Genomic DNA, 20027 nt, shown 5'->3' with positions numbered 1-20027 from the left:
AGGACCAAATGGCAATATACTGTGTGTAGATTTCTATAGAGAATACTGACACCTATAAGTCATCCAATAGCAGACTTTTGCACTCATGTAGCTTGACAGAAAACTTGTATAAGGCTGTGCTTCGCTGGATTTTTAGTTTGTACATGATTGTATTTGTACATGTCATGTCCCTTTGACACTCTCCCACCGCATGCTTTCACTTTTATACCTCAACTGACGCAAATTCATCTAATCAAATTCACTCCTCTCCATTCATTACTTCTCTCTCTTCTCTTGGCTCATGCTTCATTAGTGTTATCCAAATAAATAGAGCTGGAAAAAAAGCCATTCCTTCACTTCAAAGACTCAGCAGGCTGTCAACAACTTGCAGGAGCAATTAAAAAGCCCACGGCTGGATATTGGTGATGTATTTGTTCTATGTGTGTGTGTGTGTGTGTGTGTGTATTAAGGGTGTTTAGTTCAGGCGCTAACTGGATTTTGTTTCAACAGACTAACATGCAGAAACATGCGTGAAACAAAATCAATTTGATTCTAATCGGTCAAGGCCTGCTTTATTGCACGACTGAATGACTTAAGACAAAACAGCTTACGGCTATTTACAGACAAGTTTCACTGCGGTGGACAGAGCTCAGTGGTAGTTCAAATTCATCCAGTGATGCTAAAAAGATAAAGAAAATGTCTTCTAATTTATTGGCTGGATAATCTTTACCCTAACATTTTACCAATAATGCAACCATACAGTACAGCCATACATGTACTATGGGAAGATATTGGAGGAATATCTGCATAGTAGGTAGAACTACACAGAACACCTCAAAATGAAAGAAATGAAGTGTATAGAGAGAAGGAAAATGTCCTTGCAGTCAAAAATATAAATGTCAACGCTATGCTCAATGCAATTGTACCCTACCCATATCCAGATATGACCTAAGCAATCAGATCTCAATATGTTCTCCGTACATATTGGATGTGTACAATGTCTACTTTGAAACAATCGCCGAGAATTCAGTTTAATGCCAAGTGTGAAAAAGGGATCATGTGTTCTTTACTGCAAAAATTGCTGTGTGTCTCACCACATTGTCCCTGCTGAGGACCTCCAGAATGTTGTTGAGCAGCTCCAGACTATTTCTCCTCTCATCATGAGGGCCATCAGCCATACTGACCAGTGCCACGCTCAGCTCCCGCAGCATCATGGGTAACAACACATCACGGCACTCTGTAAAGAAACAAAAACCACACATGGTGATAGGTTTAATAAGCAGAAACAGAATAATAAACACACGCACTCCGTGTCAGAAAAACTGGATAGTGTGAGACAAGATTAAGGCATGATTGATTTTATTTACTTCTTTCAGGCAATGACCTAAAAATAAGAATGAATATGTTTAAACACAACCATCAAAAGTCACAACATCAAGATTTACTTTAATGGAATTTCTCACTGAAAAACCCTTCAAAACCTAAACCCTGGACTCTTACATCAATTGGTGCAGCACCTGTGGAGACAGCTGTGCCCACAGAGCTATGAGTAATGATGCTGCTGCACCCTGAAGATGAAATTCAACCCTAACCCCAGACTGCACAATGGAGTGATATCAATCAAGTGTCTATTTACAGTTCCATGCATGTCTACTGCTCTGTCAGCCACACAGTCAACACATCAATCACCATGGCCTAACGTTTTCTCTTTTCCATCTCTCTGATTAATCCTAATCTTTAGTTAATTCGAGTGTTAATTTGGTCACACATGCAATGCATCATCAGTGATTACATCCATAAAAGACTGTGTCAATGTGAACTTACTGTACATGAAGGCATCAGTTATATTTTTATATTAGTAACACCTGGTGCTTAACCACTCTCTAAATTCTTTACGGATGTTACACGGTCACAGCTCTTCTCTGGGGGGTTGCACAAAGTCATTCTAGGAATTACAGAAAATCACTGGGGGAATTGAGTAGCAAAAGTAGTGTCGTGGAAAGTGAAGTAAAGGAGGATCAGAGTAAAAGGGATGTGTGTGAGACTTTAGCACTTTTTCTAACATCACAATTTCTTGTAATCTGCAAGCTAACGATATTCAAGGGTGCATTTTTTCCTTTACTTTGTCTTAAGCTTTCAAACTGAGGAATGTGTTTATTTGATGTCCAACAATATCCTTAATGCACCGACAAGAAAGACAGTCCTTGCTCTCGGCTGCAAAGACAATGTTACTTCAAATTTAACATGCAGGGCTAAACCTTTTATCTGCTTAGCAAAACAGTTGACGTTTCCCTGAAAATGTCTTTTTTAAACTTTTCACTTTATTCAGAGTTTGTTGACACAAAACCAGGCTTTTAAAACTACATATTGTATTGAGGAAAAAAATACTGGCGTTCTGCTTTTTAGGGATGCCATGCTACGAAGATTCTCCACAGAAGCAGTACATTGATTAAAATAGACACTATCACAGACAAATTATTTACCTCAAGGTCGGATATAAATGATGTACTATGCAGATGTGAATACGCATGGTATAAGAGAACTGTAAATGCAATGTAACCATCCTCCCCACCTTCACTTCCTCCACCCCATCCCTCTCTTGTAGCCGCAGGTAGACGGAGCCCATTAAAAGCTCATTTGGGCTGATGCTCATTAGTTCCATTATTAACTGAGCCAAGCCTGCACGCCTGCTGAGTGGACCCTCATCACAACACTCACTCCATCACACAAACATGCAGAGAGGGAGAAAAACGCATGAGTCACTGAATGCCCTCTATGACTCAGAGAAATGGAAGGAAGACAAGGAGGAGGGGCCTGGGCAGGTGGAGGAAATCGAACTGGAGGAGGGGGAGGTTTAAACAAGACACTAGGAAAGAACAAAAGTAGCATCTCAATCTATTTGACATGATAGATTGTACACATGATGTACAAGTTGAAATAAAAAATGTCCCTTTGTCAGAATTAAAGAACATGAAGCAGGGAGGTTTCCTGGTCTGTGCCCTTTAAAAAGATAGAGGATGGTGTTTTAGATGCCACCTGCTTTGTATTTGAATAACCATTGTAAATCTGTTTAATCCATCAAAGGAGAAACTCATCATCTTTTGTCCTTTCAGATAGAGAAAACAATGAGCGTTTTATAGCAGTATTGTTGTGTGTGCGAGCTGGAGAATTAATCCATCTGCCTTCCGGAGGCTGGATGTACTATTAAACCTGTGGAGAACTCCATTCCCTGGTGAAATGACCCCAAAGCCACCTGCCTCTTTATTTCTATTGATCTGAGAAATAAACCTAGCTGATATTTTTAGGTGCAACATGTTCAGGGGAAGTAAAATAGAGAGCAGGTGGGGGAATTGAAAGGGTAACCTGTTGTGTGATACATTGTGTGCTTTTTGTTTTTACTGTGTCAGGAGCCAGGCTAAATGAAACAATAACCACAATAGCGAGTTTCAAGGTCTACGTGTACCCTGAACCTATGTGAATGTACAGGAAGAGGAAATTTACTAAACATTTATATTTACTGAAGCTCCATGCATACTGCACATTGAGCAGTTTGGTACAGCTAGAAAATTAACATTAAAGCACACAAATACTTCTAGACAGATAACTTCAGCGCTTTTTAAAACGCTTTTTACATTGGAAGATTTCTGGTTTTTGTATACAAAAGTTTTGTCTCAGCTAACACTGCACAATGGATTGCTGCCTTGGCTGAAAAAAATCAGGGAGAGATTATAAAAAATTATAAAAAAAAGTTAGAGATGGAGCATAATAGGGACAGAAAAACTCCAAACAGAAATTGGAACTTCATTTTATTTCCCATTTCATCGTGGTTATTTTCTAAACAGAAAGAATAGTTTCAGGAAAAATCAGGTAGCAGGCAACTGCTGGTCGTCCTTTCTACAGGGCCTGCTGACACTGGGAGAGTATATATTTTTCCTAATTTGAATAGTTTGGAGAAACAACCTGTCTCATGCTTTTTGAACTCCTTCTGTATAATCTGTGCTCTTCTGGGAGCTTCTGTTTGCAGAGTAAAACACACTTTAGTTCACACAGCAGCTGCCTCTCATCTAAAAATTCAGAAAACTTAAACAAACCATAAATAACCGAATAGCTTACTCATCTCCACTATCCTACTTTGACAGTCTGTCAGGGTGTGTATAGTGTGTTTTGATTTTACGTAGGCTCGCCTTCCCTTCAAAATGCTTCTGAAACTCCTGAATATGAGCAAAAATGATGAAGCACAGGCTGCCTTGATAATGCTCCTCCAGACTCTGAGTCTGATAGTCTTCAGTCACTGATGCGGAACAGCGCCTTTAACTTTGCAGGTATTTTACAGCGCCTTGCCTGGCCTGGAATAACATCAGGAATGCTAATATCTGCTGCCTCAGCCAGAATGGTAGCTTTCTCAGTGACTTCTTTGAACTGCATCGTGGTCCTCTGGGCTTTCAGTCTTGTAAGAACTCCAGCTACAATGGTGTGCAGTTCCCAAGTTTAGGTCATTCTTTAAGAGGGCATTTGAAATGATTGCTGCACTGTGGTTGACCATACACACTCTCTGTGAAGAAATATGCATTCTTACCAGTGGAGGAATATGAAAAATAACATCCTTCCACTAATGAGTAAGTTCTCTTGTTTTCGAAAAACAAATGAAGCCTCCTCACAGTGGTTTACATCAGTGGTCCAATCAAACATGATAGATGCCTCTTGCATTTCTTCTTAGACTACTTTAAAACTATGCAAGAGCACATACAGCGAGGTGAGCCACCTGAGGTAATTTAAGTGGGATTTTATTTCTTGACTGAGTCAAAATAAGCCTTAAGAGTACTATTGTATTGGCTGAGCTGTTTAACTATCTGTACAAATGTGCCCTCATTTGAGCTAGAGGGACTTTTACAGTCACTGTGAAAAGCAGTTGTTCACCGACAAAATGCAATTGATTACCTCGGCACAAATGCTAGATCTATTGGGTCCCTAAATGCAAAAAGGTTGCAAATGTAGCTTCCTCGAACAATCTGCAGATTCTGCCAGCATATCCTCTTCTCCGTCCTGGTGGCTGCTTCCCTTTTGTGTGTGTTTAACTTTATTCATCTGTTATTTATATTCTTTGGGTTCCCTTCTGTATGTATAACGCAGTCTCTGTCTCAATCTTTTGCTTGTTTTTTTCTATTTTTCTCTCTGCTGAACCCCCTATGTGTGACATCAACTTAATATTCAGTCCATCATAATACTGCCTTTAGGTAAAATTCATTTCACCACAAACTTTCAGTAACATAGTAGTTTTATACCTATTAAGTGATCCAACCAATCTCCAGTTCTGTGTTGTCGCAAGCTTCTCCTCAAGCCTCTGTCTTCTCAGGGAGCATACTACATGTGCTATGTACTCTAGATCTGCTCTAGTTTGAGTCTCTCAGACAGAACTTCCTTTCGGGCTGCATACAAATCCGGCATCCCTTGCTGGGATTGGCAGTGTCTAACCCCAGTCATGGCCCTAATCCTATAACCATTTTGCCAAGGTCTGTTTGGTGGAGCTTGCTAGCAGTGACTTTGTAACAAAGCAGACTTAAAAAGAGTGCCTGAGAGGCTCAACTAAACGGGAGTGTGTGTGTGTGTGTGTGTGTGTGTTTGTGGAACTGTGCACCAAAGAAAGCGAAAAAGAGAGAGAGAGAAGGCATTTGAACTGATGTAGCTGTTGCTTTTTACTCACATACAACACGACATATGAAAAATAAAATTGATAAGCTATTTGTTAATGGAAAAGGTACTATATGATACATTGTCACACACTATTGTGACTAAAATTACTATTTTAGCTCTTTTCTATGCACACCTGTGTTTCTATGTTGCACTTGCCTGTTAGTTGTATGTTAAGTGTTTTAGCCCAGGGTGCAACAATGCAGTAAATCAATTCAGCCATACTTCGGAAGAAATCTTCACCAACAGGCACCGACAGACAAATGGAAATCGAGGTCTTGGGGCAAACATTGCGATGCATTTGAACTTTTTCTCATCTAGCTTTCACCGTGTGCAGATATACACACTTGTTCAAAGAAACAGAAATACACACAGGTGCTCACGCACACACACAACATATTCAAAACGCTCGCCAACAGAGCTTCAAGTGCTCATCTATATTCAACTGGAAATGTCTATTTATTCAAGCTGTAATCTGCCTTTGATTATTAATACCAATGTGTGCCCAAGTGTGAATTGTCCTTTTTGTGTCTGATTTGGTGCTTCACCGCTGTTTGATGTGTAAGAGCTGGAATCTCTTTGTGCCTGTGTGAGAGCGTGGTTATGTGTTTGGGTTACCAAGTTTGTAAGAGCAGACAGCCGCCAGTGCTGGCAGGCCACCACACAGAGTGCAGCTTTGATGGCTCAGCAGCCAGCTCATCCTTTCTCTGTTCTATTTTTTCATTTGACAGCCAAACACAATAAACTATACCACATGATAATGAGATGCAATATCAGTTTCTAAGAGGCATGTAAATCAGAGGTGTCTTTCCCTTTCCCTCCATCCCTCTCTCTCTCTCTCTTCCCTCCCTTTGGTTGTCGTGCCTTGCTTTCGGGAAGATAGAGTGATAGAAAAGATGATAATGAGGAGGTTTGGAGGCGCAATGACAAGTAAATCTTCTGAGTTGAGAGGGGGTTGGGACCACGCCAACTGTCTTCCCGCTTGGTGATGACTAAATGTCTCTCTCAGCAGGTTTTTCATCTTTCCGTGTCACTGTGGGTGTCTCCTCTCATCCAATCTCCCTCCACCCTCCATTTGTCTTCCTCCCTCCTTTCTCATTTTTTCCCTTGCTCCATCTTTAAACCCCATAAGAAATTTAAAGCCCTACATTTCCTCTGTTCGTATTTAGGTTGTGCCTGTCTATCCAAACTACTCTCCCTTCTTTTTTTTTCTTTAAATCGCTGGTTCGATTTGGTGTGGTGGTAAAATATATTTGACATGTATGATTTGTAAAAGCAAGAAAACTGTCACAAAATGGTTTAGTGGGGTAATATTATTTTCATAGACTTGCTCAAAATTGTCTTGCCTGTGTGAATGAGTGCTCTCCCAAAAGTGTATGCCAATAAGTTACAGATGATAAAATGCACCACTGAGTAATGGTGATACACATTGGATAAGATGCCTGAAAGTGCATTTTTCACAATGAAATGATGTTGATAAGACCTGGCACAGAACAAATACTGTCAGCAAAACCAAAGTAAACACAAACACAGTAAGGGGTGCTGTCTTGAGTATAATTGCTTTTCTTCATGTTTTCTCCTAAGTATACATAACAATATAGATCTAACCATTGTTGGGCCAGATTACTTTGAAATGCAGTCAGTTACAGAATAGAAATTACATGGCATTTTTGTAATTACTTGGTGACATAATACATGTTTACGAATGTTTTATCTAATAAAAAACCCACCCAAATATTCATGTTTTCTCTTTAAAAATATTAAAACATTTGTAATAGAAATAAAATTAATTTTGCATATTAAGTATTTACAGTTCAAATCAATAACAACAAATGTCTCCTGTTATTATAAATAAATTTTTCCGTGGTTGAAAACCATTGCTGTAGTTGGTTGTTAGCCATCCACTGGCAATCCAATGATGCCTTGGATTGAGTCTGTTGAGCATTCAGAGGCAATGTTACCGACTTGTCAACCAATCATAGGCTGTGTGGGCATGTGTGTGGCAGCTTTGATCTCAAACGCATTGCAAAATGGAATAACAAGAGATTTACCCTATTTCCCTATCAAGATCTATACACCCCAGCCGGTTAATAGAGCATTAGTTATAATGAAAAAAGTTTTATGATTTTTAAAATTGGCATATTTTAAAGATACGATCAAAAATCTAATAAAGTTATTCTGATCTAATTCTGTAATCCGGATGACATGTAATGAGTTACTACCCAACACTGTGTATAACACCATATACGTGTTAATATTTGCTATTTAATCCAGACAGAACTGGGCATGTTTACCACTAAAGCAAAGATTTGTTGCAAGAATAACATGTACTAGATGCTGTTGTTAACATTCAGATAATCCCTTGAGCCTTACTTCCAGATGCAGCGTATATTTATTGCACCGTCTGTTTCAAACAGCCTGCAAATTATCTTTCTCTTTCTTTCCACCTGTCTAACTATGACTCACCCACTAATTGCCACCCCTCTTCTCTGCCTTCCTCCTCTTTTCTGTCTTCCATATGACTATTAAATTGATTGACCAATTAGTCTGTTGCTAGCATTAGTTGCTACCGTGTTTTTGATCAATTTAACAAAGGCAGATCAATGTTAGATGAATGACTTGCAGTGAACCATTTCTCTTATTCCCAATGTCCTCTAATAGGAGAGCCATATATCAAGCTGCTGGCTCTGGTAAACCTTTATCTGATTTAAATTTTTAAGTCCTGCTTTGTATTTGTTCAGATTAAATAACAGGATGAGCACAACTGTGATACATATTCTCAATCTGTAAATATTTATTCATTTATTCTTTATATTATCTCCAATTTACTGAAGTGTTGAAATCGTTTGTCGTAATATCTTCAATGCCATCCACTGTACTGTTATCGGTGCTTCTGTATAATGACCCAGCATCCCAACGGGGATCATTAAGCTTTAAACATCCCCAGAAATGTTATTTTGCTTTAACCTGAGAAACACAACAGAAAGGCGCCGCTTAGCTGCTGGCTATTGACAGCACCAAGCTGTTCTGTCAGGTTCTTCCTGTCTCACATCTGTACCAAATGAATTAATTGGTAAGTGTGTTGATACACTGACCGTTATGTCCCTCCACTGTCCTTGTCTGCGTTCAGCTTCCATCGAGATCAACCCACAGATACAAGCATGGATTAGAATATAAATGAGACAGTAGAAGGGTGTGAGACAGAGGCATCTCCCAAAATGATTAAACTCCATTCACTTTGCTCCATTAGCCTCATCCCTCTTTTCTACCACTGTCTCATTCCACAACCTCCCAAACTGCAGTCTCTGCAGACTCTGAATGAATGACAGAAACTACCTCCCTCTCTCTCATTAACCTTCTGGAACGATCAGCCCACAGCTCTACAGTAAGCACAGCTATTTTGGGTCAGCCTGTACAACAACAGTCAAAAATCATTTGTGGCAGATGGCTACTCTGCTGTCAAACACCCAAACACACATTATAACACACAAACACACACACACACACAACACTTATTGTACCCAATTTATATTCATAATTCTCTGACAGGTATGGCAGGCAGTTTTTGTTGTGTGTTTGTGAGCGTGATCTCGATGCAGTTACAGTAAGGCGTGACATGAACCTTAATGTGATGTAACTGAAGCTAATGTAATGTAGCACAGCATAAAATAATATATAAGAACAAGACACAGCAGGAGGTAAGAGTAGAGAGAAAAGAGCAGAAAAGAGACGAGAAGAGGAATGTTGCAGTGGTATGTCTCTGCAACCAGTCACATTACAGTTTACATCCATGTCTGTACAGACTCGCATAATATATGTAGTGAAGACTTTGAAGGAATTGTAAACGGCAAAGTATTAAGTGTATTTTATTGAGCTTGGTCACATGGTGCAACAACAATCACTATCAGCAAAACCAATGGATCTTATGATTGTAGCGTGATAAAGATGGTTATGTGATGATGAAGAATTTTAGACCGAAGAACTGATTCCCCCAGGTGTCCCTGTGACCTTTGCAGCACTCGAGAGGTTGCTAATGGAAAGCTGAATGACAGTTTCTCAATTTTACGACAAGCCTGCAAGAACTCCCGGAGCATGAACAATTCTGACAAACTAAGCCAGTTTAATAAATTAAAACTTGCTTGCCCTGATCATGCACAAAACAACCTGACAACAATCTTTGGCCTCCATCAAGTGGAACTGAGGAGACTAAAGGATATGACTGTGCCATGCAGAATCAAAATGTATTATGTTGTGTTTAATTAACAATGTAGGAAGAATGTGAAGCTTATTTTCATGTTGATGTTGATGAAAAACAATGGAGACTGTGTGAACAGTACTGTGGATGTTCATACATGTAATATGAAGTGAAAAGTGAGACGGACAGACAGACAACCTGAAAACATAATGCCTCTGGCCATGGCTTTCACTGGCACAGAGGTATAAAAATAAAAGAGAAAAGAATAATGCAGTAAAGACATACTGTGGTTAATAAGGAGCAGAACAGAGAGACAGCCTGAGGGGACACAGAAGCATATGACAATTATGTTTTTTTATGATTCACATGTCTGTCTCTTAATATTTCTCTATAGCTCAGGATGCGGCATATGGGCACACAGGGGCTTATTGGACCACCAAGCAACCTGTTACACACACATGCACACTCACACAACCTGAGCAGCAGTGATACGAACAGCTTTGAAATTACAGCTCAACCAGCTGCTTTGAGAAAGGCCAGGAGAAATACATATCAATAAATGCAGGTCACATGCAAACACTTACCCTCAGGGTAACCCTAACACACACAATATATCTCACATACCAGCTTTCCACTATTAAGAATACTTTTTACAGGAGATTTAGTTAAAGCAAGATACTGACAAACACCATGGAGTAAAGAGGGTATAAGTCTAGATTCATAGCCAGAGAGCCAGCCTGTGTGGTTACATGGTAATATCTTTGTCATCTAAAGCTCTCTTAGAAGCCAGACACAGCAAACCACATTCAGTATCATTATAACTGGGACCCAAAGTGACCTGTCACTAATGCTGATTGGTAGAGAATGTTGGGACAACCGATATCACTCAGCACTGATTAAATCCTGACGATAATAACTGTACAGTACATCACTCATCCATATTCATCAAGCACTGACATGCATCTGTTAAGTAATCACAGCAGCGGGAAATACAGACATGGGTGTGAACAATGTCAACAATACTGTATAATGCTCTGCAGTAAAACGCAAGCAATTTAAGTAATGAGATTGCTGGTGTTTATACGGACTGATAGGAACGATACATTTTTAAAAATGCTTACATAGCTTTTCAGATTTTCTGTATTATGGGTTATTTTTTAAATCAGTCATGGAGATTCTGAGCTGTAACCATTCATCTTACAAGAGCATTACACCGACACATATGGGGTTTCTTTTAATCTATTTAATATGTTGTACAAGACAAGTGACATGACTGCAGTCTTTTCTCCAGCTGTACAGATGGAGGAAGGCAAATAGCAGCCTGGCTGAGAAAACACAGGGAGTTGGTGGATTGAATAGGGGGCTTTGACCAGCTCTAGGAAATGAGTGGGCAAACAAAATGACAGACTCGTCCCTCTGCTCTTTGCTCTCCCTGATCTCTCATTATTTTTCCCCCCTTTATCAGCGTTGATGCTCTCAATCTGTCCCAGTGATTGCCTGACAGCATTGTAATTTGCCTAAATTGAGCCATAATGCGTCTCGTAAATTAAATTTTGTCTCAAAACCAGATTAACCCGTATGACAGGATGCACATGTGTATCTGTGTATGTGTACCAGCATGTGTATGCCTGCATTGTGAGTGTTTGTGTGTGTATACAGTATTTGCTTGCCAAGACCCTTAATCCCTTGAGCGTATGCTGAATAAATCAGAGGGGTATTTTTGAGCAAGAGAAAAAAAAAATCCAATCCCTTCAAACACTGCCCATGGATGCAACCAGTCATGAGAAAGCCAAATACATGGACAGGCAAAATCAGCAAGTTGGACACAGAACAGGCACGCAAACACACATGAAAACACACACACACACACACACAAGCACATGTACATTCATTACTAACCAGCTTTGGAGAAAAATGAATACATGTGACAATGTGACAGGACCTCATTACAAAAATAGAAACTGCTATTTTAAGCTATTTTTAAACAACCTTACATATAACTATGTAACAGTCTTACATACATAGGGACAGTGTACATTTGGTTGATTTTTATGATTTTTGTTGATTTTTCCTAAAATATACCCATAAAGGGGCAGATTTATTTAGTAAACCAATTTTCATCCAAATTTTAGTCCCCACCCAAAGGTTTTTTTTTTGCTGAAAGAAGATGCTGACCAATGCAGTTTGCAGTAAACAATGTCCTCTTGCAATGAGGACAGCTCTGAAAATCTTGCAATAACACTACGTGAGGAAAAAACTGTGGAGCAAACGCAAATGTGCTGTCTATTATGCATCTCCAAGTACTGTCAGGGGGAGAGAAAAAAAAGGAAAGGAAAAGTATAGTGGTTAAATTTCAATGGTGCAGATTTTTGCATTTTTTAAATCTGTTTTTATATCTAACAGGTATATCATCATATACAGGTCAGTGAATTCACAGATTTCTAAAAATATATATACAGTAAGATTGTTTATTCTCACTCTCTATCAAACATGAGCAAGCAAGTGATGCCTCACAGTGACACACACACATACCATCTCCTTCCATCATCTCATCTCTCCTATACTGTCAGTGGCTTGACATTTTTCCCTGGAGAGTGAGCTTAGCAGGCCTGCTCAGACAGACAGTCCGACAGACAGGTAGGGGTTATTAAATATGTATTGCAGTGCAGTGATAGGACACCGGGGGCCATTAGCTATTATAAATATATAATTTAGCTCTGCTGCATATTTCAGCCTCCTGGGCGAATGGCACCCTAGCATACAAGCCCTCTGATTAGCATCCCAATGCTAAAATGCATCTCAATTAGACTGAGTGTCAGCCCTCATTTGGTGAGGCAGGGATGGAGATAGATTGGACCAATGTATAAATGAACAAATAAATAAATAAGCCCCATGCCAGAGCATGGAGAGAAGAGAGCAGAGGGGGGGTTAGGTATCTCTGACCAACAGCATGCAGGTTTCCTGATAGACTGTGTGTGAACAGGCCTCAAACTTTAATCACTTTTGGACTGTTTAATACCAAAACAAGGCCAGTCTCACAAACTCTTATTTTTTCGCCCTCCCCAAGCTATTTTGTTTTCTCTCAGCAACACTATCCACCTGTTCTCTCCTCTGTCTTTATCTGTCTCAAATCCCTTGTTCCTACTTTTTTAACCAGCCTTTGTCTCTTCCCCACTCCTCTGTCATCCATCTTTCCCATCCCTTTACGTATCACACTGCCCCTGCCCCAACTTTACCAATCATCATGTTATCCCTCTTCCCTCTTTTCCCGGTCTCAATTTGTTTTTGGTTTTTTGCAACAATCCTTCCTCTCTCCCCCCACCTTTGCAAATAAACTCCTCTATTTTCCATGCTTTCTTCCTCAGTTTTGTCTTATCTCTTTGGTCTCCCCACTACCTCTGCCTGACTCCATCTCCATCATTTTTGCATTTGAAGAGTTTTATTCAAAAGGAGACTTCCAGAATTTCAAAAATGACAAACACTCAAAATGACTCTTGGCATGAATTCAAAACACCTTACCTGGAGCCAAAAGTAATTTCCACAAAAAACTGCTTCCACAATAGTTGCAGAACAGTTATCTCTTTTTTATTAATAGACTGATAATTTAAAGGTCTTTGTTTGTCAAAATTGATATATAGCATTTTGGCATGATGCCCTACATTCCTTCCTCTTTATCCTGCTCTCTCTTTCTCTACCTGTCGTCCCCATCAGTCCAATTACTTTAATTCCATCTCTTTCCTCATTCTCCCTACTTCCTCCATACTTTCCTGGTGACAGAGTGTGACTCTGAGCGTGTTGACAGCTAGCCAGAGGGCCAAGGCTGTCGTCTAACCCCCCGGGGAATCAATCATCTGAGCCAGGATCAATACCAAAGGGCCGTATCCTGGACCGACTACTGACTTGGCTGGCAGCAACTGACTGATGAACGGACCCACTGCTACACTGGACAAAAACAATATTCAAGGCAGCGCACACACCCATTTAGCATGCACCATTGCACAAACAATGAAATGCACTTACACTCACACCCAGATATAGTGTCATCAGTCACTCCTAAACAAATACATACAAATGTGTTTTCAGGCTGTGTATGGGAATGCATTCATGCACACATGGAGCAATGTCCATGATATGACTGAATCTGTCCAGCACGTATCCCATCTAAGCCCCACTCCAACCGATTTCTGTCTCCAAATTTGGTCTATACCACAATCGCTCAAAGTCTACTTGCAATTCTTCCGTTTGCACTGCAGAGGTCTGATTACAGGCCCACTTAGCGAGACTGTATTATACGGCAGCACAATATTAGCCCACTCCATCCATCACCGTGTGGTCCTATGCAGTGGAAACCACCGCTTATCAGCCCACTACAAGCAAGTTAGACAGACATAATAGAGCTGAACAGAGGAAGGGGGTGGATCATTGATGTGCAGTGCACTAAACGTACGATAGAGACAAAATCATATGTCCCTGGCAATTATGCCAAGTCTAGTGACAAGTTCTGCAAACACTTCTTAACAGCTTCAAACATTAGGTGATATTACTTTCTCTCATTGGCAGACAAAAGGTATCACCTGTGACATTAATATGGATAACACTTATCTTTCTCTATATTCAACAACAGCCACTGAGGCGTGAACAGTATACTCATTTTGCTTGCAATAAGGTTCATGGACGTTTTCAGTCTGGGTGGAGACGGAACGTCAATGCCGCAAGGACAAAACAAACCATCAGATACTGCCAATGACTTACAAATATCTGTTTAGCTCAATGTTGTTTTAGCCTCAAAACTGTTCAATCTCAGCAAGCGGGACTTGGAGCGACCTTTATCATCAGCAGAGGAGTACATAAAAAAGGTACAAGTGGCACCTGATTGTAATAAGACGGTATCTGACTGGGGTACATTGCACTGATTGTAATGCCAGTGGAAGTGAACATAGCAACACTGAAATTGTGTGTACAGCATCAACATCAAATATCCATATTGTTTTCTTTATCTCAATAGGAAATAGCCCCAGAGTAAAAGTAAATACCCATATCTTATATATTTGAATGCTAACCAAAGAAGCAGATAATTAGGTAGCTTTATCCTGTATTTTTTTAAATCTAATATACAAATAAATAAGGTAAATCAGGTAAATTCAAAACTAAAAAATTGTGATTGTGTCTGGTCCAATCAATTTTATATAAACGAAACTGATTTGAATTTGAGTGTACGTTGCAGTAAACCAAATAAAACATAAATGCATAAACACCAGTGTCTCCTTTCACCATTTGGCTGATGCTTTTATCCAGAGTGCTTTATTGGATTGCCCTACAGGGAATGGAACATTACCCTTGCAGTATTAGCGCCACACTTTTATCCACTGTGCTGTATCAAGATAAAACCTTTAAAGCAAAGCAACTCCCTTACTGGTCATAAAGTACAGTGGGAACAGCTGTCTGCCCAGTCCTGTCGTTGGGATGGAATTACTCACTGTATAATAGACCTTTTAATGTGATCTCGACCTTTAAGTGATAAGCAACTAATGCTCTGTAGGATTTCACACAGAATGGGTTGGCAGTTGTTTGGTACTGTGCACGTCTGTGATTGGTTCTCCACACAACCATTAAGTCTGCCACTGGTTAGTAGATCAGTGCTGAGGCCTGTAACTGTAAAAAAAAAATTACACACCTTTTTTCTGGAAGATTTGGCTGCTGACAATTTCAGTCATGGAGGCCACCTTCTGCTTCTGGAGTGTCTCAGGGGGGATGCAGGAATAAAAGTCATGCAGCAACTGACTGGAGAGAGAGAAAGCCATAGGCGGTGGAATAAATAATCAGCAAGATCATTATAGGGGAAGAGCAACAAGTTTGTTTTCTAGAAAATGAGCACAATAAATATTCAAGAATTTGTTTCTACAAATTACTGCAAGAGTTTTGAATTTTAACTAAAAAACTCTATTTATACCCACAAACGTAACTGATTCAAAGATGGAAAACACAAACCTATTTTAGTAAGTGAAGTTTTAAACATCAGTTCTCTAAGGTTGTACAATATGCAACCACTAAAAGCAATGGTTGTGCAGCATAGACATGAGCAGAGCAGTGACGTCTGCATGAAAACAAATTAGCCAAAGTCTAACCACACTTTAATGAAGACACAGGTTTGAGTCATCCTCCACCCAAAATTCAATTTTAGAATAATTAAACAGGCTGGTTGCAAGCCCTGATGCCACTTAGAAAGATTGAATGCTCAGAGCATGGCAAACCCTCTGTCTCCATTTGTCTCTCTCCCTAAATCATGCCACACAGGTTGCAAAAGCACTTTCAGTAATGGTATGAAAGAATGAAATGCATCACCTCTGCTCCCAAACCCAAACACAACAAAAAGGTTTGTATGACTTTTGATGTGCATAAGCTGGCACGAGGACACGCTGGGGCACAGAGGCTCAGTAGAGACTTATCAGGCCCACTAATCATCTGAGCTGAATTTAATTAAAACCCAAAATATCAGCCTATTTCCACATGGAGATACAAAGGACACAGACAGCAAACAAAACACATGCATAACGGACAATGTATGTGCTTGTACCACTTTGTGGATCACACTACAGGTGAGTCTACAAGTAATGGGACTATACAGAGGATGAGACAAAGCTTTGATGTCCACCTCATGCACGTCATTGTAATTCACATAGCTTGCTTTTGGAGACTCTGCCTGAGGCAATTCTGATCAGGAATGCAATAGGGACCTTACTTTCAAGTTTAGATGGCTCGGGTATTTTTGTGCATGTGTGTGTAAAAAAGTGGAGAAGACAAACAATAAGGGTGAATTAATGTCTGTGTAGGAGAGAGAAAGAGAAATGACAGAAAGTGAGAATATGTGCGCTGATTTTTAACTCTCTGCTCCTCATCACCTTTCTACCTGTGCATGTGTGTATTAGCTTGTGTCTGTTTGGTGTTAAAGGTAGCACCTTTTTGATGCTGTGTTGACACTGAGCCACTCAAGGGACTGAAATGGTAGATGAGAATAATCCACAAGCATACATATCCACACACAAAAAAGCACGCAGAGGTCACAGAAAGGTAAAAAAATAAATTATGGGGGCGAGGTTGTTTGAAATTGAATGTGACAAGTCCAGAAAACATCAATTAAATATTATTATTTCTGTAAAATAATAAGATCATACCAAGACAATGGATCCATGTTTGGTTGTGGAATTGCTAGAGGACAAATACAGTGTCTTTCCTTTGGAAAAAAATGCCCCATCTGGTAAAGTATATACTCTGAGGTCATTTCCTGAGCTAAAGAGTATATCATAAGTTTGATTCTGGGTCAAAGAGAGGTTAAACAAGCGAAGAGGAGAGAGAAGAGGTTCAAATGGGTTTTGTTTGATGGTTTCACTGAAATTGTCAATTCAGTCAAGAGAGCAAGGAGGAGGTGCAGAGTGTGTTTGAGTGTATGTCCTTGTGTATATGTCAGTTTGATGAGATTTTTATCACCTGATAAAGAAGGTAAAGCTCGACCAGGATGGAATGTGTGGGTGACAGAAGGATGGGGGTCACTGAACAAAGCCAAGACGAAAACTTGAGCTAAGCTGAAAGCTCCATATATCCTCTCTGTCAGTGTCCCTGAATGAGACCAAAGATAAGGCACTAGTGTGTGTTTGTCTGTGTGTGTGTCTTTGTGTGTTTGTTTGTGTTTGTGTTTTTTAAAGGTAAGCTTACCTGAGGAGTTTGGCATCAAACACTTTCTCAACATCATGCAGGACTGTTGGCAGGTACTTCAGAGCAGCGACCTGATGACACACACACACACCACAAGTAAACACCGTTTAATGACTGTCTTGAAATCCTGTGGAAGTTGTTGGTGAATGGAAGGTGACTTTGCCATCAAACAGTCTCTCATCACAAGTGTGAGAAAAGGCCTTCTTTATTTTTCACAGGGCCACTTGTCAAAAATGTCTAACATTTTGTGACTCGATCTGTTTGTAGGTCCGCCAGTAGTGAGAATGAGAGGACATTAAGCATTAATCAGACTGAGAGATCAAGTTTGAGTATAAAGCTGAGACAGGGACAGACAGGAAATACAAAACAACAGAAGAAGAAGCAGAAAAGTAAGAAAATGGGGTAAGGATAAGGACAAGTAGAATGTAAAGAGGAGTACTACGTGGTGAAGGATGGGTGAGCGTGTGTAATTACCCTGAGCAGCAGAGTGGTGGTGTAGTCTGTTCTCATCAGGCTGTTGATGGACTCAAATAGCCTCCTCAGTGACTCCTCAAAGTCTGCCTGCTCCTTCCCTTCGTACAGCCTAGGAGGACAGGAGGAAATTAATGGAAATGCCACAGGAAACACAGAGGAGGGCAGAAAGGGAGAAAGCATGACGTGACATGATTAGCAAGGGAGATGGAGAGAGGATGAAGGAGGCGAAACACATTAAGAAAGGAATTGAAAGATGAGACAAAACAACAGGGGAGCTGAATAATCAGTGACGGTAAGGTGTGGAGAGACAGATTAAAACACAAGGGTCAAAACAAAGTCAGCTGACAAGAAGCTCAATTTTGATGGGGTTTCTTTTACATTTTTTCTGTGCAACAGAAATATAGAAAGTTTATTGAGTGAGGCAATAACTTAAACATATAACAATATGAACAATATAACTGACTGTAAGTGCATACAGGTTAGGACCACTGGGACCTATAAATATGTTATATGTTTTATCATGACGGTCACTTCCTGTGACCATAACCTGATACCCCCTGGTGAGCAGCCGCAGCAAAACTGTTTGATCACTTTTACTCTTTTCTCCTCAAGCTCACCGTGGCTCTCTGAACCTCGATGTGATCTGGTTAGGTAACGTACAGTGCATATTGATTCACATAACTTAACAGTGTTCACAGCTAAGCATAATGTACTTATTGTTGTAATCTTGTTATGGTTGATATTAGGTTACTGGGCAACCCCAGTTCTCTACTACACCACTAAGGTGATGCTAGTTAATGTTCCACACAAAGTCTTTTCAATGCAATTAACCTAAGATCACACACACATATTTGCCTTAAATTTGCCTTAAAAACAACCACACATGTGGAGAGGAAACCCAAACCTTCTGCTTCACCTTGTGTCTCAGACCAACGGGTGTTTCATACTCAGCTGAACATACAGTCAGAACTAAGACACAGACACATTTTTTCTGCCATGCAACCACACACTCACTCACACACATACACACATATTATGTGTGCTTCCTTTTAATATTTCTTTAATAAATGCTTGTGTATATACTGGACTGTTTAATGTAGCACAAAAGTGGGGGATGCCAGCCTCTTCTATGTAGAGCTCCGAATCCTTCACCGTACCCACTATTGATATGGTAATTGTGGGCAATTGTTTTCCCTCCTTTAAGGGTGGTGTCTTGAGGAACTTAGACATGAATTAAAATTTCTTTTTAAAAAAAATTTCGTTATTATCTTTGCCAATTTTGATAGCCAAAATTAATTGAATGAACCTACAATTTGGTGCCGCCTTACAATAACTCGAGGGATCATCATGCTTAATAAGCTGATTCTTCATCTTACATAGGTTGTTTTTCTTTCACTAAAACATATACTTATGGAAGCCCTGACTCTAATAAACAGGTGAGTTTTTGTGTAGCAATCTTTAAGCCAAGACATACATCAATACATTAAACAAACAAGCCCTGTTTTGTATTGACGCCCCATTGTCTTGCTTTTAAACATTCTATTATTTCTCCACTCCACTGGGATGTAAATTATTCTGCAGCAGTCAATTTTATCACAGTTTAAACTGATTCCAAGTTGGTAATGATAATGTTTTTGAAGTTCAGAGTAATCTACAAACAAGTGAAAATACACCTAAATTCTTGTGTTTTTATGGAAATGGGGCACCAACTGAATTGGCTGCAGTTCCAACATCTTGTTTAAATGATTGAAAATGCATTAAAACATGAAGGTGCTATATTGCCCTTTAAAACTTAAGTCAATACATTTTACATACGAAGCTCAAAGATCATGAAACCAAAAAGTCATACTGCTAAGTATACAGTGGGTACGGAAAGTATTCAGACCCCTTTAAATTTTTCACTCTTTGTTTCATTGCAGCCATTTGCTAAAATCAAAAAAGTTCATTTTATTTCTCATTAATGTACTCAGCACCCCATCTT

General features: G+C 39.7%; 1 protein-coding gene across 1 annotated transcript in view; it reads right to left on the bottom strand.

Annotated features, from left to right (window-relative positions):
* The window catches only part of LOC118333861 (dedicator of cytokinesis protein 2-like), a gene marked incomplete in the record, with an annotated part of 95202 nt that overhangs the window by 52864 nt on the left and 22311 nt on the right, over positions 1–20027 (bottom strand). Inside the window, 4 exon segments of the mRNA XM_035669663.1 lie at positions 1074–1216; positions 15537–15643; positions 17573–17643; positions 18047–18154. Of these exon segments, the coding sequence (XP_035525556.1) occupies positions 1074–1216; positions 15537–15643; positions 17573–17643; positions 18047–18154 (429 nt within the window).

The sequence above is a fragment of the Morone saxatilis genome, unplaced genomic scaffold (assembly GCF_004916995.1).
Source record: "Morone saxatilis isolate NCDOM2014 unplaced genomic scaffold, NCSU_SB_2.0 Contig22, whole genome shotgun sequence".
NCBI lineage: Eukaryota > Metazoa > Chordata > Actinopteri > Moronidae > Morone > Morone saxatilis.
This window is presented reverse-complemented; position numbering and strand designations above follow the sequence as displayed.